General features: G+C 40.0%; 1 protein-coding gene across 1 annotated transcript in view; it reads right to left on the bottom strand.

The window, feature by feature from the left end:
* The window catches only part of SYNE2 (spectrin repeat containing nuclear envelope protein 2), a 503,718-nt gene that overhangs the window by 121,653 nt on the left and 355,934 nt on the right, over positions 1-26,131 (bottom strand). Inside the window, 8 exon segments of the mRNA XM_089687495.1 lie at positions 6,830-6,985; positions 7,560-7,736; positions 8,209-8,343; positions 10,767-10,949; positions 18,077-18,209; positions 19,468-19,664; positions 21,087-21,218; positions 22,592-22,759. Of these exon segments, the coding sequence (XP_089543621.1) occupies positions 6,830-6,985; positions 7,560-7,736; positions 8,209-8,343; positions 10,767-10,949; positions 18,077-18,209; positions 19,468-19,664; positions 21,087-21,218; positions 22,592-22,759 (1,281 nt within the window).

The following is a 26,131-nucleotide window of genomic DNA, read 5'->3' as shown; positions in this document are numbered from 1 at the left end:
TAGTGCAAAAAAACAGGAAAAAACAATACAATATTTAAAATGCATTGTACACTGTAAAAATGTTAAGCTATCTTGCGAGCCAAAATCAGGGAGCCACCTTAATACACAAAACTGGACAAAATATGTCCTTAATATAATAGGATCGCAGACACCTAACACATAACCACCACTGTGTATAATTAATATAATCCTATTGTGTTGCGCTCCTTAAAAATTACATATGATCACATATCCACGCCCAGAACATATGACCATATGAAGACAAGTGAAAAAAGCATACATTACATCCTTTAACCAAAATTCATATATAATAATCACTTAATTTACTTAAAAAACAAATTAATTCTTACTATTAATATATATCCGTGATTAAAAAATAACTAAATCAATAATACATCATTTTTAGTGAGAAGAAAAAAATATAAATCTCAAATAAAAGTATTTTAAATAAATATACATATATACTTAATGTGTGAAAACAGTGTCCCATATAACATAAAAAATATATAGTGACTTTGTGCTTTAATTAATCTTCAATCCGTGATTGCATGTGAATCCGTGACTGTTTGTGAATCCTCCCATTAGTGCAGATGTAAGCTCACCTCCTTATCTGCCTACAATTAGGCTATATGCGCTTTTGGTTCTCCTCCTATGGAACCTGCTTGGTTAAGACTCTTTCCTTTTTAAATAGTGGATATCCTTTATCACTGATTTTTCCCCTCTGGGATTGATCCCTTCTCACGAGGACCCAAGTCCTCTATACTCTCCTCTCCATACGTCTCTCCACATATAGGAAAAAAATTCTAAACATAGTGTTTTATCCTTTTTAAAAGTATGGCTTTATTATCTCCAAGTAATGCACTCACAGGTGTTGTATTCAATATAAGGCATATCAAATATAAACCGAGTCCTCCGCTGACTGTTTGAAGCATGCACCCGGCGTCTGGCAAACAATCCGACTCCCTCCGAGTGACGTTGCAGTCCCACCCCTACTCAGATTGTTTGCCAGACGGCGGGTGCATGCTTCAAACAGTCAGCGGAGGACTCGGTTTATATTTGATATGCCTTATATTGAATACAACACATGTGAGTGCATTACTTGGAGATAATAAAGCCATACTTTTAAAAAGGATAAAACACTATGTTTAGAATTTTTTTCCTATATGTGGAGAGACGTATGGAGAGGAGAGTATAGAGGACTTGGGTCCTCGTGAGAAGGGATCAATCCCAGAGGGGAAAAATCAGTGATAAAGGATATCCACTATTTAAAAAGGAAAGAGTCTTAACCAAGCAGGTTCCATAGGAGGAGAACCAAAAGCACATATAGCCTAATTGTAGGCAGATAAGGAGGTGAGCTTACATCTGCACTAATGGGAGGATTCACAAACAGTCACGGATTCACATGCAATCACGGATTGAAGATTAATTAAAGCACAAAGTCACTATATATTTTTTATGTTATATGGGACACTGTTTTCACACATTAAGTATATATGTATATTTATTTAAAATACTTTTATTTGAGATTTATATTTTTTTCTTCTCACTAAAAATGATGTATTATTGATTTAGTTATTTTTTAATCACGGATATATATTAATAGTAAGAATTAATTTGTTTTTTAAGTAAATTAAGTGATTATTATATATGAATTTTGGTTAAAGGATTTAATGTATGCTTTTTTCACTTGTCTTCATATGGTCATATGTTCTGGGCGTGGATAAGTGATCATATGTAATTTTTAAGGAGCGCAACACAATAGCATTGTACACTGTAACGCACTGGATATCAAAATGCACTATACTCTGTAATGCACTGGACACCGCAATTCACTGTGCATTGTACAGTGCATTTTGTTAAGTGAGTTACAACGTACAGTGCATTGCGGCTATTTGCAGGCCAGTACCGTTTTTTTTAAAATTTTTCTCCGGTTGGCCGGATAAATGTCTTTGGCGGGCCGTAGTTTGAGGACCCCTAATTTAGGCCATTAGGTGGTGGATGAGCACTGTATGGTGATTGCAAAAGGGTGCCACTAATATAGAGGAATCTCGCTTGGAGTTGTTTAGAGGTCGCAGGAATATATACTGGACTTTGCAACTTGTTGGATGTCACATCACTTGCACTTTATACGTGATTGCACTGGACACTTTAATATTTTCAATCTATGTTATATAGAGGTCACAGATTGATTTGCACTGGACTTATGCTCTATAAGTTGAATGTATTTGTGATTAGAAATTTATACATTACGTTCACACTTATATTAGCACTTTAGAGAGGGTATATATATATATATATTTTTTTTTTTTTCTTCAGACTGTATCTTTGCACATTTTTTGTAGTTTGCACTTTTAAAGGAGTAGCGCTTTTTGATCAGACATGTTGTGACTGTGCGATAGTAAGGCAGCGTAAGGCTCAGGGTACAAGGTGAGACCTCTGGAAATCATGAAACTCAAACAGCTGATGTAGTCAGATGGCCAGAGGCAATCGAGATTACTGTAGGTGGGCAGCAGTAACAGATTGAAGATCACCTTGTGGCTCTTTGCAAAGCAGGGGAAAGAGCAGGGAGACACTTCCTCAGGGCTGCAATGTGGGAAACAGTGTGCCACTGACACATCACCCAGTGAATGACATCAGCACTCCCACAGTGTTAACCCATCATGGTGGAAACATTTTAAAGCCACCCAGCTACTATTTACTTAAAGTGGTTGTAAACAATATTTAAACAAAAAAAACATGTTATACTTGCCTGCTCTCAATGGTATTGCACAGAATGGCACCAATCCTTCTCTTCTGGGGTACCGGGCTGGTATTCTAGGCTCCTCCTCTTCTTGGTGCACCACCATAGAAAGCCATTTCCTATGGGGGCACACCTGTGGTCTCACTCCCGAGCTGAGCTCTGTGTATCCATTAACACAGTACGGCTCGGCCCTGTCCCCCGCTCCCTCCCTGCAGGATTTGATTGACAACAGCAAAAGTCAATGGCTCCCGCGCCATGTCCTTTGAGAGAGAGAGAGAGGCGAGCGGTCCTGAGATTGGAACAGCTCTGGATCATAATAGGTATTAGGATAATATTCAGGTAAGTATAAAGGGAGGAGGGGTGAGGGGGCCAAATTAAGGTGACACATTTTCACCTTAATGCAGCGAATGCATTATGGTAAAAATTAAATGTCCTGCCTTTACAACCACTTTAAGGTAGCTCCCTGAGGTGGCTTAAGAAAGCTATCAGAAGGGAAATCTACAAAACTGTGCAAGACATTTCACCAGAAACAAGGATAATGCAAATGTTATAGAAAAATGTACTTTCAGTGAAATGCCCAATAATAACAGCGAATATGTACTCTCTGAAATTAAGCCATAGCATCCCTTTAATCATCTATATCATTTATTACCTCTGTTAAGTTCAGAAAAGCAACAAACTTTTTATAAGTAAGGGTTTAAAAAAACAAAAAAAGTTATCAGGCAATAACATTTTGCTGACATTTATCTTCCAAACAACCAGTGTTTTTCTGACAGAACAAAATATCCACCGCTGGCCATTTTAAACAATTGTAGTCTTGTCTGCCCTGTGCTCAAGCTAAAGTAATCTCCTGCTTCAGCCTTGGAGTTGAAGAGTGACTTTTATCAGGTGAAAATCTTGGTACAGAATGCTTACTTGCCCTTTTACTTCCAAAAAGTACACGTGAAAGCTCACAGCTTCTACCAGCAATACTGTCTGAATTAAAGTGCACCTGTCACCTTTAGTCATTATGTGTGCAATACCAATATACAGGCAACATACTGTATCCTTTAAAAATAGTACTACAAATGACATAAGGCTTCCATACTGCCCTAATGACAGCCATAAAAAGGTCTTCGATGTGATGATTTTATTTGATAGGGTCATTATCATGTCAAGAGTGTCTGTTCCATAGAGAAGAATTTCTGTCCTTTCTTGTCCCATAGACAAAATAGGAAGTGAGGGGAAATCTCCTCAAAGTAAGGGTAATTTCCCTTATACTCTGTTGTCAATAGAACTAGCATCCCAATTGGAAGAATTCCCCTTGCCCATTCCACTGAAAACTCTTTTACTGAGATATTATTAAAGATTATTTACTGTAGATATTTTTGCACTTTAAATAAATTCTAAATTCATGATATCACTGTTTTTTTATATTTCGGTATGTTCTGAATATAGGTACACAAGCTGTGGGCTGGAACCCCAAAAGAGGCCTCATTGTAAGTATTTTATAAATGTTGGAAAAAATATTCAATAATCATTTCAGAAGTTTGAAACTAGAATAAACTGACAGTGAGGTTCCAGAGAGTATATGGTCACTCGGGGTCCCAACACAGAAAAAGAGAGTCATCTTTGTTCTAGAGTATATTTACTTTACAGTGTTGTTTTATATGACTTCATGAAAGTTCAGATTGATATGTCACCTTTAACTGGTGGAATGCTTTTTTTCTTCTATATGGTCTATAAAAGATTTTCTTCCAGGACAGTGCAAGTAATAGGACATCTACACGCATAATATTTAAGATTTACTGCTTAAAAAAAAAAATCTATTACCACGGCTACCTTCACACTTTGCCAATACTGTGTACACAAACACATCTTTTCTAAGAGTGGTCTGATGATGTAATAGATCTTCCCTCCAATTGTGGGTGGGCCTTACAAGTGCACTGGATATTGCTTATGCAAAGATGTGCAAGTCTTGTGTAGTGATGTCATACCCTGAGCCTAGGCTGCATGATGACTCCTCCCCAGGAACTGGGAGACCGCTGCTTGACAGCCTGAGCTCCAAGGAAGTTGGTTAAATGTTGCTGGCTGTCATTTGACGCAAAAGACTGAGGACATCTTGTGGCATAAATAATTACTGCAGGGGGCTGCTCCACATTGGTGAATTTTGCAGGAAAAAAAAAGACACTTTTCAATTTTTATGATTATTGGGCAATTTATTTATTTTAGGTGGAGTTCAATTTTGAAGTGAACCTGTAAACACAGGAATACTGCAGCTCCAGTTCAGTTGTCATCCTGATCACAGCCTAACTGCCCAGTGAGTGACAGGCAAGGAGAAAATATGCACGGTAGCTACATGTCTGTGCTTGGTTTGTGACTCACAAGGTAGTGAAGCCAGGATGAGGGTGAAGCACCCAAAAAAACAAAATATGATGTCTTTAATGGAGGCTCCCATATTTCTATTATTACAGAATCATGGTAAACTATATACAGCTGTGTGACAGTCCAATTTCAGGACCCAAATCTAGTTACTGTATGATGCACAAGCCTCATGCAGTAAAAAACAAATACATTTTACCACCCCTGAGTAAGCGAATGTCTGCCTCATTTGTGTCTCACAAAGCTCCCCCTCCCAGACACTGCAGCTCACAGTGGGGGAGGGTTTCAGCAACAGAGGCAGTTCTGTCAATCCAGAAAGCAGTGGGCCAGACTAGATGTGGTCAACTGCAGATGAACCCGTTAAGTTGCAGGCTTGTAAATCAGCAGTGACAAAGCCATGCTATCTACAACATCTCATCCCACTGTAACACAAGTAGGTACAGCCTAGAGGAGGGTACCAGTGCTGCTCAGAATTTAGGAGGCATCCGGCAGCATTGTCACTCCATCTAGGGAAGCTGCTTGAGGAGTTCACCGGCATTATCAACAGGTATTTTTGAGACTTTGCACGGGGGACTAAAACTGGCCAAGCATGGGTACATTTTTTTTCAAACATTTGGAGAAGAATCAAAATATTCTTTCTTGCCATCTATCAACTAATTTCATTTGAAAGTCCTTAAAAATTTCATCCAGACCGGCTCTTTAAATGGAATCTTCATTGGCCATTTTATTAGGTACACCTTGCTAGTGCCAAGAAAATCTCTCCCATACCGTTACACCACCATCAGTCTGAACCTTTGATACAAGACAAGATGGATCCATGCTTTCATGTTGTTTACACCAAATTCTGACCCTACCATCTGAATGTCGAAGCGGCCAGTCGGTGCATTGCCCTCTGACCTCAATAAGGCATTTTAGTTCACACAAATGCCACTCACTGGATATTTTCTCTTTTTCAGACCATTCTCTGTAAACCCTAGAGATGATTATGTATGAAAATCCCAGTAGATCATCAGTTTTTAAAATACTCAGACCGGCCCATCCGGCACCAACAACCATGCCACATTCAAAGTCACCTAAATCCTTTTTCTTCCCCATTCTGATGCTCGGTTTGAACTTCAGCAAGTCGTCTTCCCCCCCATCTAGATGCCTAAATGTATTGACTTGCTGCCATGTGATTGGCTGATTAGCAATTTGTGTTACCAAGCAATTGAACAGGTGTACCTAATTAGGTGAGTGTATTAACCAGGTTTCATTACAATAAGTTTGATTTTTTTCCTGAACGAAAACCACATTCACAGTTAGAATTTTCTTTGTTCAAGAAAGCGTTTCCTTCTCATTCCTTTGAATTTTCTCATCACTACGGTAAAAAACATAAACGTTGATTTGACCCCACTAACCATTAGAAAATAGAACAAACAATTTCAAATGAAATTATACTGACGTATGGCCAGATTAACATGACATCGTCAATGAAGATGCAATTGCGATTCAGTGATGTGGTACATTTTTTCTTTAAAGATAGGCCATTGCTCCAATTAAACCCAAAATAAAGTCAACATATAGTAGATGCAGCACAAAAGGGGTCGCATTTGCCTTTAAGTGCATAAAACAAAACGCACAAAAGTATAACAAATCTGGCGGTGACAGAGAAATGAGGCTTCCTCTGCTGCCTTTCTGAAGTTCCCCTAATTTTGTAAGACAAACTCTTGAGCTGTTGCCAGCACTTACTGAGCACTCTGCTAAGACACTCTCCGCTGCTGTTAGACTTGATGGCCTCTGCAATTTGTTCAGTCTTGCTTGCTGGGCATCTATCCAATTGTTTATGGACTGCCTCCTGCTCTCCTGGTCAGATATGCTCTCAAGGGTCTGTTCCACTTGTTGAATCTGAGAAAAACAGAGTGATAGGGTAAGCAGGCCTAGCAGAAAAAAATAATAACTGCACACTTTTTCCTGCAAACTTTAAGAGACCAAAAGGGAATGAGAGACGTCAATTTTTAGGGACTACATACTTTAAAATTTACCCTACACAATTTCAATGCACTTATTTTAATTGCAACTGTAAATGATTCCTTAAAATGTAAATTATATATCTTGCTGGATCTGAGATGGGTGAGTGATACAACTGTTTGAAGGGGCTTCTCAAAAGCTAAAAAACATGGAATCTTTCACTTTTATTTTTAAGATGGAATTGGATAAATTTACAGGTCTTTGTTACCACTATTCCATGTCCATTAAAAAATGTACTTAAATGGAAATTATTAATTCCCCCCTTAGTTCCCCCAAAAATAAAAATTGTATTTCCATAAAATCTCAAAATGAATAAGTGAATGTTGTGCAAATAATATATTATGGTAGAGTGAAAGCATAGATTTACTTGCTGTTTATAGGTCCATTCGTAGTGATAAAAAAGTAAAAAAAAATGCATTATGTACAAACAGTAAGTACATTAAGAATATACCTTCCTGTTGAGGTCTCCCTGCATCATGTTCCACTGTAGATTTAAGGTTCCAAGAAGCTCAGCTAATTCCGTTCTCTCATATCGTTTGCCTTCCACATCACCCACGCTAAGTTGTAGTAATGACTGGTTGACAAAATCAACAATGCATTGCTTGTGGCTCATTTCTTTCCGAAGTGTCTGCCAATGAACCAATGATTGCAATACCAGTTAACAAAAATGAATTGAAAAATAGAAAAGACAGAGAAACAAGTGCTTTATAGTGAAGAGATGAAAATAGCTTACTGGTCAACCCTGTGGTCCTCCAAGCTGCAGAAGGCCCTAATTTAATGTGTATGCATAGCTAAAACATTTTTTTTTAGTTTTGGGTTGAGTAGGGAAAGGTTAGAACCCCATTGTATCCTTTTACAGAGCACCCCTTATCAAAGTCTGAACTTTCAAATACACAGAGCCTGTCTGTCTTTCAATCAAACAAGCTGCTCTGCCGTGCTGTCTCTTTGAATAGCCCATAGTGCTCTGGAAAACCTTTATCATTGTTTAATGTTTATTTGAAAAACAAAATAAAATTATAAAAATATTTTTAAAAAATTAAAAAACAAAATTAATAGGCCTTCCACCCCATGGTTCTACACAGCTCATCATTGATCTTTACCTTGTATTTCTGAAGTAGACTTCTAAAGTCCAACATGGTGGTTGGAACAGTCTCAGCGCTACTCTGCTCAACATTTTTCATCCAGTCCATCACTTCCTGGATTGCTTGCAGAGAAGGCAGTTTCTCTATAAGGAGCTGTAATTTGAGTTAACAAAATTTCCATTTTCAGAGTCTGTGTATGAATCCATATTATTATTATACAGGATTTTTATATATAGCACCAACAGTTTGCGCAGCACTTTACAAAATAAAAGCACACCTTACAGTTACGATACAATTCGGTACAAGAGGAATCAGAGGGCCCTGCTCGTTACAGCCTACAATCCTATATTTTGTTTTCAAAGGTCTGGAATTCAACAAGCCTCAAAAAATGTCCAGACACAAAAGCTATGGGAAACTAGAATATGTAAAACACAAAACAAATCCCTTTGATGTCACAAGAATATATGATATGGGTATTGTGGCACAGTAATTAAATACAGCTCCCTCTGCCTGCAGTCAACACTTTTATTAGACACCAATCTCTATGATGAGCTCTCTTTTATTCTAAAACTCTATTTTGGAACACAAATGCCACGGCAGGAAACAAAATTATTTTCTTGCTAAAAGAGGTGTGTGCTTTAGAATGAATCCATAACTGGACCAAACGGTGACACGTTTTATGTTTTCCTGGAGCTCAGCTACATTTGTATCCAGTATTTCTTCACAAATATTGCTGTTGCCTTTTAAACACTCCCTCTACTTCTGGACCTTCTAGCTGTCATACGGTCTATAATGGCTGTAGTTTGGATACCTTATGGTTATTGCACTTAAAATGCATTAGTTTGGAAACTATATAATCCAGCATCAGCATCCATATGTAATGCAGGCTTTTCTCATTTACTTTTAGCACCTGGGGGTCATTAGCTGGCATCGATCTCTTTAGGGCAGGGCATGTCTGTGTGCCCAGCTGTCAAAAACCAAGAATGCAACTACAGTTCAGATGGTCTCCTGTAATGTCTGTTGCCAATTCTGACCCGTTAATAAACGCTGTCAAAAAGCCAGCCATGGTGCTCAGGTTTTTTTTTCCCCAAGAGTAAGTGAATGCTTAAAAGAGAAGTAGGGGTCTTTTTTTCCCCACCTATTTATACTTACTTAGGTGGATGCAGCATCGGTCCCCTGCTGGCTCTAAGGGTGAAAAATAAGCTATCACATGATTGCCGAGTTCTCCTCTCCACACTGAACAGAGAGCGGGACAGTCAGTCACTGTTGCCTGCTCAGCACCCCCAGTGCTCACTGAAGTGCTGGGCTGTGGAGGGGGTGGGAGCTGCTGGCTCAGGCTCAGGCTCTGTGAGGCTGAGCCAGGTAGCGCTCCAGACTCTGGGGTGGATGCCAACTTTGAAGTCGGGATCTTTCCCCAGCCTAGACCGGCTGAATGATGTCAGAAGACAGCAGGCTTCAGCCCAATTCTGACCCGTTAATAAACGCTGTCAAAAAGCCAGCCTTGGTGCTCAGGCTTTTTTTCCCCCAAGAGTAAGTGAATGCTTAAAAGAGAAGTAGGGCTTTTTTTCCCCCTATTTATACTTACTTAGTTGGATGCAGCATCGGTCCGATGCAGCATCTGTCCCCCGCCGGCTCTAAGTGTGAGAACTCAGCGATCACATGACCGCTGAGTTCTCCTCTCCGCAGTGTGCAGAGAGAGGGACGGTCAGTCACCGATGCTTGCACTGGAGTGCTGGGCTGTGGAGGGGGCGGGGGCGGCTGGTTCAGGTTCTGAGAGGCTGAGCTAGGTGGCGCTCCAGACTCTGGAGTGGATTCCGACTTTGAAGTCAGGATCTTTCCCCAGCCTGGACCGGCTGAATGACGTCAGAAGACTGCAGGCTTCAGCCAGCTGTCAGCTGAAACAGGTCACAGGAGTGCAGAAAAAACTGCACTCCTGTAATCCACAGGAGAGGTACAGCCAAGAAAGCTTTGGCTGTACTTCTACTTTAAAAAACATGCGCTGAATGCATCAAATATTATAATTGTATTTTTACTGCACTGAAATTAAATTCAATGGGAGGGAGCAGGTTGTGGCAAAGCCTTGGAATGCAACTTGCCCTAAAATTCTTAACATGATGCAAAGCGAAGTTACTCCAATGTGCAAGTATATACTGTTCTGTCTGCCTGCCACGGTTTTAGGCTAGGTTCACACTTGCAATATTTGCAAAATTGCACGCTTTTCTGACCTGCAGGCAAAACACACTGATCTTTAGCAGATGTATGAGGATGCCATTAATTCTTAATGACACCCCCATGCATCAGCCAAATGCCCACAGTGCTGAAGCACCACGGAGATCCATGTGATGCGATTTTAAACAAGGGATCTAGGATTTATTTTCCCAAGTTTCTGCCTGTAGGGCAGCCCATTGAACAGAAGAGCTGCCCTAGCTGCAGAACATGGGTTGCACAACTTAGTTTTAATCACCTAGTGTGTTGGTGGGTGCTATGGCAGCTTTACAAACACGGTTAAAATGCTCATCTAAGTCAATTTTAAAAGTCAAATTTGTGTCACTGTGACAAGTACTGCCTGTTCTTACTTGCTGTAGCTTCTCCTGAATTGGGGGCAAGGCGGCAATAATCTCCGTCCACTGCTCCTCATATTTGGCCAGGCTCAGTTTCAGCATTGCTGGGTCTGCTTCTTTCAGACGAAGCAGCTGGGTACCAGTGCTTAGCACCGATGTCTTTAGGGAGGATTTCTCATCCACTTCAATTGTGAATTCCTGTAATCAAACAGAGCATGGATATAAAAATTACAAAAATAAGAAGGGAAAACATTTCTAGATCGTGTTTTTCTACCTGTAATCATCCTATGATCAGAAAATTATCAAAAATCTCCATACAACACCATGAAGAAAACTACTAGATTTGCAAGAATGCAGTTCTAGGACTAGTCTTCCAGTTGTGGTAAGGCAGTATCTAGGAATCCTTACACACATACAATAATCTGTAGGTTTGTCGCAAAAGAAGACACAGTAGTTGCCATCTTTGTAGGTACATCACTGAGTTCCTTGTAAAATTGTCATCTCTCCTACCTCAACCTAAAAAGGCACAAAATACCCAGTGCTTCAGAGAGTGAGGAAGAAAGGACAGTGCTTGGGTTGAGGGAAATTACCAGGCCTGAGCACAGTTATATGATTTATGCATAGACTGTCAAACATCATCCTAAAACTCTGCTGATGAAGCAGATGTTGTTCCAAGTCATGCATTAATGGGTTAGTTTACCCATTTACAAAAAAATGAAAAGGTGAACTAACTCAACAACCCACCCACCCCTTGAGGCCTCTATGCATGTTCCTTCTGTGATCCTCATCTTCCACCGCCTTCTCCAGCTGGTATAATGGTCTAGCAATTAAAAACTTCACTAAACACTGCTACGATGTGTATAGCAGCATATTGTTCGCAATGGTGAGTGTATATTGGTCAGCGCATTGAGTGATACATGTAGTGATGTTTTAAAGTGCTGGACTGTTATACCAGCCAGAGAGGGTGGTGGAAAATGGGGATCACATAAATACATACAGCGGGCACCAGAGCAGTGGGGAGAGTATTGCGAGTTAGTTCGCTTTTTCAATTTCAGTGAAAAGGTGCACTAACCCTTCTAAAATTATTGCAGTAAAATCAGTCTTCCTGAGAATATTAAGTCGATACAAATGGACAGCAATCGGGATATAGTAAAAATCTAAATTATAAGGTCACAAACAACTTTTTAGGGGGATAACATGTATAATGTATTCATAAAAGGTATTGTGTGCATAAGTTTAACATTTTTTTGAACTCAACATATTTTCTTACACCCCAGAAGATCCCAATCCAAAAGTAACTACCACCCTCACACACAAACTAGGGGCAATTAAGGAGGAAGCCCTGTCACCTTCTATGATTTTGGATTGTGAGAGGAAACTGGAGCACCTTGAGGAAACCTGCATAAACACAAGTAGAACAAACTGCAAGCACAAAGCATTCTAGCTGAGATTAGAGCTCAGTAGACAAGAGCTGCTAGGGAAATATCTTATTTTACAATTCACAGATGCGGCACTGGAAAAGAAAATGAAGATGTAGGATCAAGATCTGAGCTCTTTACAGCATAAGCTACATAAATACTATTGCTACCAGATGGCATGACATGAGCCTATGGAGAACTACTGGCATGTTTTCTGCAGTATATTCTGCAGACAGTGCTTATGGTAGCATGAAACTATTACTGGTTAAGGTCACTTTAAACCCTCTTTTCATACATAATAAGGTGACAACTAATTGAACACAAACCCTTATAATAAGGTGCTTGCACAAGACTTTCTGATGGTAAAAGGGAATATATATATATAAAAGGGAGGTGGTACAAAAGGTAATAGCTGCGGGGGATGAGCTGACAAAGGTGGCCCAAGTAGTTTTGCCAGGGCTCCAGTAAATTATATACACACATACACAGTTTGGCGGCACAGTGGCCTAGTGGCTAGCACTTCTGCCTTGCAGTAATTGGGTCATGGATTCAAATCCCAACCATAGCGACTCCTGCATGGAGTTTGCATGCTCTCCCTGTGCTTGCATAGGTTTCCTCCAGGTTCTCCGGTTTCCTCCTACACTCCAAAGACATGCTGGTAGGTTATTTGGCTCCTGTCTAAATTGCTCCTAGTAGAAACCTTAGGCTCTAAGCATCTTGAGGGCAGGGAATGTGAGATATAGGTCAATTGTCAGCACTCAACTGTTACATAGTTATCATTAAGTGCTAAGTCCATATATATTTGAACACAGGCAGATTTTTAGTTTTTTTTCAGATATTCATCAAAACATATTCAAACTATAGTTACATAATGGATATGGGCTGAATTTACACACTCTCTGGTTTAATTTGAGGGTCTGTACATCCAAATTGGAGGAAGGGTTTAGGAATTACAGCTCTTAAGAGCAGCCACCCCCCCCTTTTTCAAGGGACCAAAAGTAATTGGACAATTGAATCAAAAGCTGTTTCACGACCAGGTGTGGGCTATTCCATTATTTCTTCATCAATTAAGCAGGTAAAATGTCTGGAGTTAATTCTAAGTGTGGTATTTGCATTTGGAATCTATTTCTGTGAACCTACATCATGCGTTCAAAGGAGCTGCCATGCAAGTGAAATAGACCATTGTAAGGCTTCAAAAACAAAACAAAACACACTGCAAAATGTTAATTTATTAAGGGCCGAGTGAGACCTGTTAAAGGAACTCTATCAGGAACAACCCAACCATTGGTCTTAACTGCCCTCAATTTACCCAGTTACTCCAACACATGACATCCTTTCCTTTAAAACATTGGTAGCTTCCCTACTCTATCCAATTATATCCAGTTAAATAAATCCCATTGAGATCTCCCTTCAAACCCCTCAGGCAGACAGAACAAGAAGTTCAAATGTCTACCAAGTGAGGGAAATTTCCCTCTTAGACAGTTGTTCCCAAAGCAAGTTGGGAATTTGAAAGATTTACCCCCTATTCCTGTTTTGGGGACAGCTGTAAAATGTTGGATTTTCATACAATTTTCTGTTTCCAGGACAATAGCCAACAGGACAAATAAAGAGCATGTCTTCCCAGCGGAGACAGACCGCAATAATAACTTGACAGGGGTTCCAACTCTTCCCGACTCTAGCTAAAATGTAAAAATGGCTTTGGCTATATACCTACTGTACTTTAAAGCTGAACTCCAGAACTACCTTCAGTCTTCCATAATTATACAGGCCCCTCTCATGTACTGAAATAGCTTACTCCAATGTCGCTCTATACTGTGAACCTCACAGTGTAAATCAGCAGATGAAGCAACTTAAATAGAGCCTGTCTCAGTCCCTGGCTGGAGGACTGGAGGACTGGAGGAGAAGCCTTGGAATGCCACAACACCACTAGGTCCCCTCTGCCATGCCCAAAAATAAGGGTACAAATCAAAGCTGAAACACCCTGTGGTCAGGGTGTGAATAGTCTATCCACAGGGTCCAAATCTTTAGGAATCTGTTATCTTTATCCTCCAACATGGCTGTCAATTTCTCCTGGCCCTCCCCTTTTATTCATTGGATTTCAGTTCAATCATTGAGGCTTAGTATCAGGCATGTGCATTACCGCAGCTTCCTGTTTGCATGAAGTTATGTATAGTACCCTGCTGACCCCTCCCACTAGACATGATCTGCCTGCATTGCATAGAGAAATAGAGAGTCAGTGATGGTGTCACTGAATATAAAATAAGGCATGTAATGAAAACAGAAAGGTTTTTATTTAGTAATTTCATTGGCATGTTAATGAGGACATAAAGGTAGAACCATTTAAGGCAAAATATAAGCAGATAAATTTTCAGCCTTACATTTTAAACAACATAGCTTTAACTTTACAATTCTGTTTTACTAATAGCTAAAAAAGCAAAAAATAAGTAATGCTTCTATATCACATCAACTGACTAAAACATTGTCTGCTGTTGCCAGGTTTCCTATTTTTGTAACTGACCACAGTAACCACATCTGTACGGATCTCAAAGGACAAGAAAACAGCTCTTGGTGAGTTTTCTCATAATCCCATTAACATGTGGTTGCGGTGTGGTTCATGAGCAGAACACGTTTAACCACCCCCTTCAAGTGAAACAAATTGTACATGGCGAGGTTTATTTTACTGTATTATATTGAGCCGATGCATTTGGCACAACTGGATTTGGAAGTCAGAGCCTGGTTTAAGATCGCACAATGATTTAGTAAATCCTGTCAAGAAATCTCCCAACAGAAATATCAGCTAGGTGATCTCTGGCGAGCCGTGGACATTTCAGTATTTGTATTGGACGCTCTGACTGCTGAGTGTGAAAACAAATTTCAAACCACCTTCTGGCAGAGAGCTTTGGAAAATTATAGAAAATTAACTGCTTCATCCCTCCAGAGAACACAGAGTGGCCAGATATTTGAATTGGATAGCCTTTACCAAAGGCACAGATTTTCCTATCCTTTTATAATTGCCGACAAGGTCCCAGATGGTAACAATTTCTTCTTTGTTTATACTAACCCATTTATCAAACATGAGGAGAATTTGGGCACTGTGGGCAAGGTGGTCCTTCAGATAAAGCATCTTAAAAAGCCAACAGATTACTTGATTTTTTTAAAAATTGCTTGATTCCCCCATTAACCTCGTTAGTGTTGTTGGGACGTGGGAAGCGAGACACCTTCTCGGTGTGCAGAACACAATGGTTATTGCTAGCAGATACAGCCACTGGTAGTAATCGAGTGTTAAAAGAAAATCTGACAGGCTGGTTGTACCACAATCAGCCTGCCCATACATAGATTAAGTCTTGGCCAGTCCCTGCTGAACCTGCCGAATTTTGATCCACGTATGGACGACTTTAGGATCCATTTACCTGGTTCAAGCTTCTAAAATATTGCTTACAATTGGCTGGCAAAGGTCACATAGGATGCCATTAGCTGAAATGCCATTTGGAGATGCTTTTTTCATGAAGGTTTTCATCTCTGTGTTTAGGTCTGTACACAGGCCTCCTGATTCTGAAAGGAGTCATGTGCTGTGCAGAAATCTTCATTTTATGGCTTATGACCCTAGATCCATTGAATCAACTAGGTAAAAATATACTAAGCTACAAACTGATGGAGGATTAGAACTCCTGTCAAGTTTTTACTGCTACCTGGGGTTCCATTATAGAAATGTACCCTCACTTCCTGTCCTGTTCACAATGGTTTCACCAGACACAAAGTGATAGAAAATCTGCAACATGGAGACTGAAAGAATTACAAAGCGAGTTAACCTCCCTTCTTATCTGGTAAAACATTGTTAGTAGGACAGGCGTTGGGCAGAGACCTGAACATCCAGCCGATAAATCTTATAGAAGGTGTGAAAAAAGACCAGATGGAGGCTTTGCAAATCTGGATGACAGCTGTGGAAAGTCCAAGAGGTTCCTACTAATCTAGTAGAGTGCTCTTTATAGGAAAAGGTGAAACCTAGTCTTGAAGTATTTAGACAGGAATGATGAGCTGCCTAAGCCAACTAGCAATGGTGAAACCAAAGGCAGGCAGCCCCTTAGAGGACCCTGCAAAATGACGATAACAGACTGAGTGGAACCTTGTCTTGAAGTAGATAGACAGCTCATCATTGCAGCCTAAGCCAACTAGCAATGGTGAAACAAGAGGCAGGCCTTCTCTTACAGGGACCCTCTAAAATGATGAAAAAGAAAGTGAGTCAATCTAAAAGAAGCCATAGCAAAAATATAAAAATGATAACACATCCAATCAATGGAAGGAATTTCACTGATAGGTTCAAACAGCAGTTTTTGAAGAGCCTTCAAAAGTGCGGTTGGAAGTATGTGAGCAACACCCTGTGAAAAACGCTTTCACCAAGGAATGAGAGGAAAATAGTTTTTGAAAAAAAAAACAAATACTAGAGCCAAGATATGGCCTTTAAAGCTCATAGCCAAATTATGACCCAGAATGGATTGGAGAAGCATTAGAATGCATTCCATGAAGTATTTATTGTGATGGAATTGTCTTGCTCTACACTAGGCTATGCTTATTTTGCAAGTGCTATGGAAAATCTTGCAAGAGATAGATTTCCTATATACATGTCAATAAAGCCAGCAAGCATAACTCAGGAAAACTAAACTGTTCCTTGTCACAAAAGATCAGAGATCTGCCAGGATATTGATGAAGTCCGAGTACCACTTTTGCCTGGGTCAGTTTAGTAAGAAGAGACCATTCTCCTGAGTCCAGTTGCTGTTTACTGAGGAAGTCCACCTACCAGTTCTCACTAGTATCATACTAGGTCCTATTTTTGACAGGAGGAAATTAACCTATCTGCATATCATTGGAGTATGAGGAAACCAGAATACTTGGAGGAAACACATACAAGAACAAGAAGAGTATGTAGATAGTGTCATGACTGGGGCTCAAACTGAGGGCACCAGTGCTGCAACACAGAATTGCTAGTCACTAAGCCATTCATGTATTTACATGTTGTACTGACTAGCCATACACAGATTATCATCCGAATATTTCTATGCATTTCTAAAACAAAATTGCTTGACAGAGCATTCTATGGTGCCATCATTGACTCAAAGTTCATCTGAAAGTTTAATGCAACACAGACGTACAAATCGTGCATTCCCTAGATGGATGGCCAGACACATTAACAGTATGACATCACATGGGGTGTTCACCTATAAAAGGTACCGCCAAAAACGCTAATATAATACAAAAGAATGCTATATGAAATATTTTTTTTCTTCTTAGTGAATCGACTGTAATGAAACTTTGTCGATATTTATCTCACATTTTATATTTCTTTATGCATGAATTGACACTTAAATTATTACATGCGCTAACTTATGCAACTAGGGCATATGACACTACCATCGCATGCAATAAATGTTAGTGAATTACTCCACAGACACTCAAATTGTATACTGAATCACGTCACAAAAGGTGCTACCTTTACAGAAAGGGGTTATTTTCATTGTTTTGTACCTCTTAATGAAAACAAAAGAATAGAGCAAGTCAAAGTTTGTTTAATTAACACGTCTATTGCTCATTTCTAAGTAGATTTATATGTACCTTCTATGGTCATGGACCCAATGGGTTATAATGAGTTTACTGCAATATACTAGAATATATTTATAAATCTAATTATTAATACAGTATACTTCTAAATTTACACAAACCTTTGCTTGCATTATTCTTTTATACATTTCTATATCATATATAGAAGTTTTGCTAGTAGTTAGTACTTTAGTTAAACTTTAGGCACCAGTAATAATGATCATTAAGAGCCTCTCAGGCCAATTAAGTGGTGGATGTTACTGAAGACTAGTGGGGAAGTTCACTACAGACAATGGTATTTAAAGCAGAACTTACAAAGAACCTCTGCAGGTTGTCTTTAATGGTGTCCAAGTCCTGAGAGACATCCAGTGATTGTGTCCTGCAATTATTCAGCTTCTGGTAGGTAGAGCTCAGCCAAGCTGATAAATCAGCAGAATCCCTGTTAAAACTGATATAAACGTAAAAATTAGAAAAAGTTTTTGTTCATATCCCTGGAAATAGATTTCCTTGGATGTGTAAAAAAAGATGCAACTTGCACCATCCATTAAAATGAGCTTCAAGCAAACAGCAAAACACAAAGAAAAAAAAATACACAAAATAGGAGCTGCTTCGCCTGCCAAAGAATTTTTATTTCTGACCATTCAGTCCCGAGTTTTACACAGCACAGCCAAGGCGGATGACGCCAATTTTACAGCTAAGGAATATAACGGTGTCCTCTTTTCACCTCTACCCTGCTGAATGAAGAAAAAGGACAAAAGCAGACTGATAAGGTAATCCTTTGTTCCATCTTCTATCAGAATGTACCTTCCAACACATTTGCATGCAGAACCCCGAACCTACCCCTAAAGCTAGCCATATCTGTTTTTTTTTGTTTTTTTTTTCTTCAGCCAGCGGACTGAACGAGAAAGAACAAAATCCTCCACCCATACCAACAAGATGGAAGAAGGAATCTTCCCAACAGAACACTGTATTCTGACAGAGCGACCCACAGCTGTCAAAATACACCAATCAGAGGCTGTAGCTGATTGGCTGCAATCGCAAATCAAGAAAAGTGTTCCAGCATGTCCTTTGACAGGAGTCATCCAAACAATGGATATGATGTTCAATTCTGATGCTTATATTAGACAGAATCACAAATCCTTTGGCAGGCAAAACAGTTAACACACATAGATTTCAATAGCTTGCTAGGAATTTCACTTTAATTTGTTTTGTACATTGTACCATATTGAATTCTACAAGACACATGGAATGGCCAGTCACTAGTGATATTCAGGTAAGACCACCTACCTGTGGACTGGTTTAGTAAGCATTACTGAGTAAAAGACATGACTCTGAACATAAAGCTCTAACAATCGAATGTTTTTTTCCTATTTGCCTACACTATCCCTTTAACGATTTTCATTTAGGCATGTAAGCGGAGTTGAGTAATACAGCAGAAACCCGCACTCTCACTATTCGTACAATATGTGTCTGACAGCTGCATTTCTCCCTTAAATGATTACAGTGGTATTAGCCAATGTACTTAAACAAACAGATTATATTTACTACACTGGAACACTATTACTTTTTCCAAGAATCTGCTTCAGTAAAGCAAATTGAATTTGCAATGGATTTTTCTGAGTAAGTAAAAGCTGATTTTGTGTTTTTCAGGTCTGTGCTGCAAACAGCAATTGATACGATTTGTGAACTGATCCAGCTACACTTACCTGGCCAAATGGCTGCCTAGAGACTCCAGTCTGTGCAGCTCATGACCGACTTTTTGGGTTAGCTGTGACCACCGCTGGTCCATACCGAGAATCTGCAAGTCCAGATCCCTACAATGTACTAGAGGCTGCAGCCTTTTCCCTGGTACAAGTACCCAGCTCAGTGTGGGCTCATTTTCATCGAGATGTACTTTAATTTGCTGAAAATAAAAAAGCATACACAATTACAACTCTGTTTAGCTCTCATCTCTCTCTATATTATCTTGCAATCCATACATATATCTGTATCCACTTGAAAGTGTGAGCTGTTTACAAATCTCAATAGCTCAAGTCCACATTTACATACACACAGGAATGACTAAGAGTAGTGACTCCTTCCCCTCCCTGCTTTCATTTTCAGAGGGCTCCATACAAAGGTTTTAATCTAAAATTAAAAGTGTAAGAGAAAATAGTCTGTGTTGTGCTCTGCCTTTTAAAAACCGAGAATGATGCCTACACTCTCTTATATATGAACCAGTGGCGGACTGACCATTCGAGCACTCGGGCACTGCCTGAGGGCCCAGGGTCAGTAGGGGGCCCCATGAAATGCCCCTGGCACCTTTTTATAGGCTTTTTTGGGTGTGGGCAAGGACACAGGGGCCCCATGATCTCCTATTGCCAGGGGGCCCCATGAGTTGTCAGTGCACCCCTGATATGAACCCTAATATTCTCCACAGTCAACAATATGTGCACATCAATACCATGTATGTATCACTTAGGGAATTAAGTATGATCATCTGTTGGACTCTACACACGGATTTATGTCTACTAATGGGCTTACTTGTACTAAAAACGTCCAAGGCAGTTCTGTATAGTTCATGTTTTGTTCATTTCTTTTTCTATAAACTAATAAAAATCGATTAAGCTTAAATGAATATTCCCCGTGAAACTAACATTAAATGATTATTTGTAAAGCAGGGATTTGATTTCCGTTTAATCTCTTTTTTTTTTCTTTAAAATAACAAACATGTTATGCTTATCTGCTTTGTGCAATGGTTTTGCACAGAGCAGCCACGATCCTCCTTTTCTCAGGTCCCCTGATGGTGCTACTGCCTTGCTATGGAGACACTTATGCAGCATTTAGCTCCTGAGCTGGCTCTGTGAGTCCACAGACACACAGAGAACAGCTTGGCCCCGTTTCCCACTCTCTCTTCACTAGCTGTGATTGACAGCAGCAGGGGCCAATGACTTCCACTGCTGTCTCTGAGCCTATGAGGAGGGAGAGAGCGGAGAGAGTCACTGCTCTTGTGAACATCGCTAGATCGAGATTGAGCTCAGGTAAATATAAGGGGGGGCTGGGAAGCTGCATGCACAAAGTTTTTTACCTTAATACAGAGAAAGCATTAAGGTAAAAAACCTTCAGCCTTTAGAACCATTTTAATCTGATGGTATTATGAAGTTACTGATAATACAGGGGCTTAGCAGCAATGAATATGTCCAGTGGGTGCGCCACCACTTCTGGCCTCTTTGCAATCATCTGGAAGTTGTGAACGTCCCATTGTGTTAGGTAGAACTTGATTTTACCACTTGTGCTGTACCTGCTGCCAACCTCCAAATATATTTGTCAAGTAGTGTGAAATCACCTGATATTGGTGAAGTCGTTCATTAACCCTCTCTACTGACTCTTCCACCAAACTTTTTGTGGGGACCAGAGATTCAAGAGCTTCCATCTTTTTACTGAGATCATCGTATCTTGAGTTAAACTCATCCCACTCCTGAAGACAGAAGAAAATATGTTACTGGGAACCCACACAGTATAATGTAATAGGATAAACAATACATACTGCTAGATCCAAGCGTATAGAACATTTTCTAAAAAGTACAGGAAAATACTGTATACTTCTATTATGAAGGAATTCTGCAGCAGGAATGACAAAAATAGACAATTATTTTAAAATACTGTGAAAATGTGTTACAAATAGTCAAACTTCTGCTAGAAGGCCATTTTAGTTATTAAAAAAAAAAAAAAAAAGGAGTAGGCAGCTCTTCATTGCAGAAGAGACATGCTATGTTTTTTCTGCAATAACACTGAATGATCATTGAGCTGCGCATGTGCATTTCAGATTGCAATCCTGCACCACTCCAGCTGTGCCGGAATGGCTGACTGGGAAAAATAACATCAAATTCTTGAGGAAAATCTGCTGCCTTCTGCCTGAAAGTTGTCAATGGGAAGGTGGTTTACTTTCCAGCATGACAATGACACAAAACACACAGCAAAAATGAGCACACAGTGGTTGAAAGAGAAAAAGGTGAACGTCCTTGCATGGCCTAGTCGGAGTCCAGACTCAAACCCCATTGAAAATCTGTGGAATGACGTGAAGACTGCAGTCCACAAATGGTCACCATCAAATTTAACTGAACTTGAGCAATTCTGCAAAGAAGGGTGGGCAAATATTGCAAAGTCTAGATGTGCAAAGTTAGTAGAGACAGATCCCAACAGACTAAAGAATGGAATTAAAGCAAACTCTGGTTATCCTTCTTCCGACTCAACGATTCTGTTTTTGAAATTTTTCTGACATGTTGGCGTTATATATTTCACTTGGTTGTTACAAGAGTAAACAAAGCTGGATAAAGCAAAAACTGTGTGTCTTCATTTCAGGCTGCAAAGCAACAAAATATTTTAAAAAGGGGGGGGGGGGGCGATTCTTTTCTCTACCCACTGTGTATATAAAGTACTGGTTCCACCACAATTTACTAGTAAGGAAAGTCACAACTGCAGCTACAGTGTTTACAGAGTAATCCTCTGGCATAGTTAGAGCCCATTGACACTTATGCGACTGTGGGGTCCAAAGTCACATGACAAGTCACCCCCCCTCCCATGTTTTATAATGGGTACCATTCAAATCTGAGCAACTTCATGTCACAGGGGCTTCAAAGTAGTTCCTGCACTACTTTGGTCTGACTTTCATGCGACTTGAGGGTCATAGGCTTCAATGTAAATCCTCCAAAGTCACATGAAAGTCGCACCTGAATGTTGTACAGGCAACTTGTGTGTAACCATGGTGTCAAGAAGCAATCTGGTCTCCTAGACCCCTTACTAGTTCACTACCACAATTGGATCGGCAATACACTTTTTATATTGTCTTACCTTCATTACAGCCATCATATGAATACAATGAGCGTCAGCTTCTTTGTTTAGGATATCTGCTCCATGCACCGCAATCTCTGCAATTTGCTTGCAATTGGCGGGTATGGAGTTCTTGGAGGAAAGTGCTTGTAATAGGAGAACTTGGATGTCCAATACGTTAAAGAAATTCTGTTTTAGGGAAAAAAAAAAAAGAAAGAAAGAAAAAGGGAAAATGATGTATGTATACCCAGCATAACACCTTATAGTCAGATTCAACAAATTCTGGTTGGTACTGCAGCCTCTTGTCACAGGATTCTCTGCTGTACATTCTTGCTCTCTATGTGTGAGAGTGAAGCTGTAGATTTAAGGCCATTCAAAAGACTACAGGCAACTAGAAAGAATTGCAGGGGGAAAGTAGAGCCATTCAGCGCGTAAATGTTGCCCTTGAGTCTATTTAAAGTAGATTGAATCACAGTCACAAAAAATCATTTTTCATTTTTATTTTTAACATGCTAGTCTTATTCCAAAACTCATTTTTAAATCTTTAGCTTTAATTTAAATAATACTTTTTGATCTTGTCATGAAGGGGTTTGTTCAAGCACTTCCTGTGATAGTGTGGCAACGCTCTGTCCTTCTCTTTCAATTGTTTTCCTATGGTGTCATACGCACCTCCAATGGAGACTACAAGCAGCTGATGCTCATTGACCGGGCATGTTCTGCCATTGTCACATCAGGAAACCCATCCTAAGCAAGACATTCAGCTTTCACTGGAGTTAGTGCAGGTATATTGAAAGTGGCAGCAAAAGGTTGGAAGAGATCTACAGAACTAAGATGCCAAAAAATTATGAAAAAAGGGTAAATAGAGTCTTTTCCACAATGCTTTGACAGATTAAACATTATCCACTTAGAGTTTACATCTACTCGAGTCACTAAATCAATGACTCCGCCCTTTGTTTGCTTTTATCTGGCCCTTGGGGCACTATTCCCCTCACTGTCAGCAATGATGGGGCGCTATTCCTCCCAGTGACGCCAGTGATGGAGCACTATTCCTCCTATTGACATCAATGGTGGGGCACTGTTTCCCCCCTGACACCAAAGATGGGGCACTATTCATCTTCACTGACAACAGTAATAAGGAACTATTCCTCCCACTGACACCAATGATAGGGCACCAATTCCCCCCACTGACACCAATGATAGGGCACTATTCCTCCCACTGACGCCAATGATAGGGCACTATTCCTTCCACTGATACCAACAATGGAGAACTATTAATCTCCCCAATACCAACGATGGGGCATTGCTTTGCTCCCACTTACACCAGGACATTTTTTCTCCCATTGGCCACAGTCTGGTCCCCCTAAAGTTTGAAAGACAGTAAACTGGCCCTTTATTTATAAAGTTTGGAGACCCCCTGCACTAAAGGTTCTGACTCAGTAAAACCTATAAATCCTTCCAAACAAAAGAGCTAAAGTCCAACTTAGGTGAGAGGAGAAGCACATTAGCTTACCTGATCCTCAGCTCCCCCAGCACATGACGCTCAGGCACTCTCCAGAGGTGGACTGTCCCTTGGCATCATCACGTCCAATGCAAGCCTATAAACACTGCATTGGTCTTGATGAGGTCAGGACCTCAGATCACTAAAGCGTCCGTGAGAAGACTCTGCAGGGACCAGTCTAGCAGCATAGAGGAATGAAGGATCAGATAGGTAGATCTTCTTTTCTATGTCTTGTAGACCTCAATGAGCAGCCCTACTGCAAGGGATAGTTTTTAAGTTTCTCAATGTTGGGTTTAATAAATTCTATGTAAAATGTTTTTTTTTTTTACCCTGGTTCATACCTATTGAGCTGTGACTTGCTAAAGAAAAGACGTGGCTATACACAGGAACAAATAATCAAACTTCTTCATGTTTCTTGACAAGGGAGCCCCCTTATATTTGAACACTTTACAAAAAAAGGCAATTTTTTTGAAATAAATATGTGGGTTTCTTTTTAAATGAAAAAGTGCAAAATGCTGTTCTACATTAATCGCCTTACAACAAATGGATGATCACATGCACCAAAGGAAACCAAATACAGCACAAGAAATGAATTTGAAACCTCTTGTTTTTCTCCCCATGCCATGGCCTTTATGAATCAACAAAATAATGATGTGACTTTTCACTTGAGAGGTTCAGCACATACTGCAAGACATTTTAAGCAAGAAAATTGTATACTAGGAAAAGCAATTTACTGCCGCTAAGCCCAGGGATTGTGTCAATGGGTACGTCTGAAGTTATGTGGTTTCTATTATATAATCAATCAGCGATGAGCAAAAAATTGTTGATGAAACTTATGTTCTATACATGTTCACAGCTAATATAAGGACATTGGAAAGAAAAGGCTTCCGTGAACTTTGTGAAGATTAGAAGATAAAGGTGATAAATGAGGACAGCAAACTGGCAAAACACTTTAAGAAGATTAAACTATGCATAGAGCCCAGCAGCATTTTCTTATTCGCGTTAGTGTTTAAGAGACATTTTGGCTTCATTCCTCATTAAGAAAAAAAAAAATCTTCACGCTGATAAAAGAGCACTGGATATTTTTAGATCCTTTGCAGTCAATTTTTTATGTCTATTACTGCTCACATACTGTATGAATGCTTTAACGAAAAGTACTTTTCCTGTACAAATGTCCCCCCCACTTACCAGTAACACCTACTTACCTTTGATTCAATCCCCTGTCATTCAATTCAAGTGATTATTTTGCTAAAAGAAAAAATGGTTGAAAATGTGCTTCTCTACAAAGATGATAATTAATACTCCCCTCCCTATTAGGCCACGTTCACATAGCAATCTGGTCAGGGCCGCCTGTCAGTTTTTAAGGTGGATGTGATCAGAAGGTCTATGCATTCCTATGGACAGGCAGGTGTAAACAGACTTGTGTCCGTTTACTTCCCCCTACCTCCGAGTCCGATCCAGTCCACTAAAAAAATGGAAGGGGGGTCTGTCCTCTTTTATTTAGGCAGATTGGATCGGAGGGTCGTCAGGTGTAAACAGACAGGTGTGGTCTGTTTACTCCAGGCCGCCCATAGAGTAGAGCAAACTCTGTCCATGTCCGCTCTGCAGAATCTGAGTGGACAAAGACGTGTCATCCACTCACTCTGCTTCAATCAGCAGAGGATCTGTGAGCAAATCCGCTGCTGATCGGAATCTTCTGAATCCAACACTTCTGACGGTGTTGAATTCCTGGTCCTCCCACTACGCGCTATGATTCCTTCTGCTTACCCTTGCATCACAAGACACAGTAATGATGTATGGACCAGGAGGAACCACAGCCATCTGACAGTGTTGAATTCCTGGTCCTCCCACTACGCGCTATGGTTCCTCTTGCTTACCCTTGCATCACTACAAGACACAGTAGTGATGTATGGACCAGGAGGAATCACAGCCATCTGACAGTGTTGAATTCCTGGTCCCCTGCAAAGGCTGTGGTCCCTGCTTCTGGTCCATACATCACTACTTTGTCCTGTAGTGATGCAAGGGTAAACAACCATAGCACACGGTTGGAGGACCAGGAATTC

The sequence above is a fragment of the Staurois parvus genome, unplaced genomic scaffold (assembly GCF_062004578.1).
Source record: "Staurois parvus isolate SC_StPar_1 unplaced genomic scaffold, SC_StPar_1.0 ptg000426l, whole genome shotgun sequence".
In the NCBI taxonomy this organism is placed as follows: domain Eukaryota; kingdom Metazoa; phylum Chordata; class Amphibia; order Anura; family Ranidae; genus Staurois; species Staurois parvus.
This window is presented reverse-complemented; position numbering and strand designations above follow the sequence as displayed.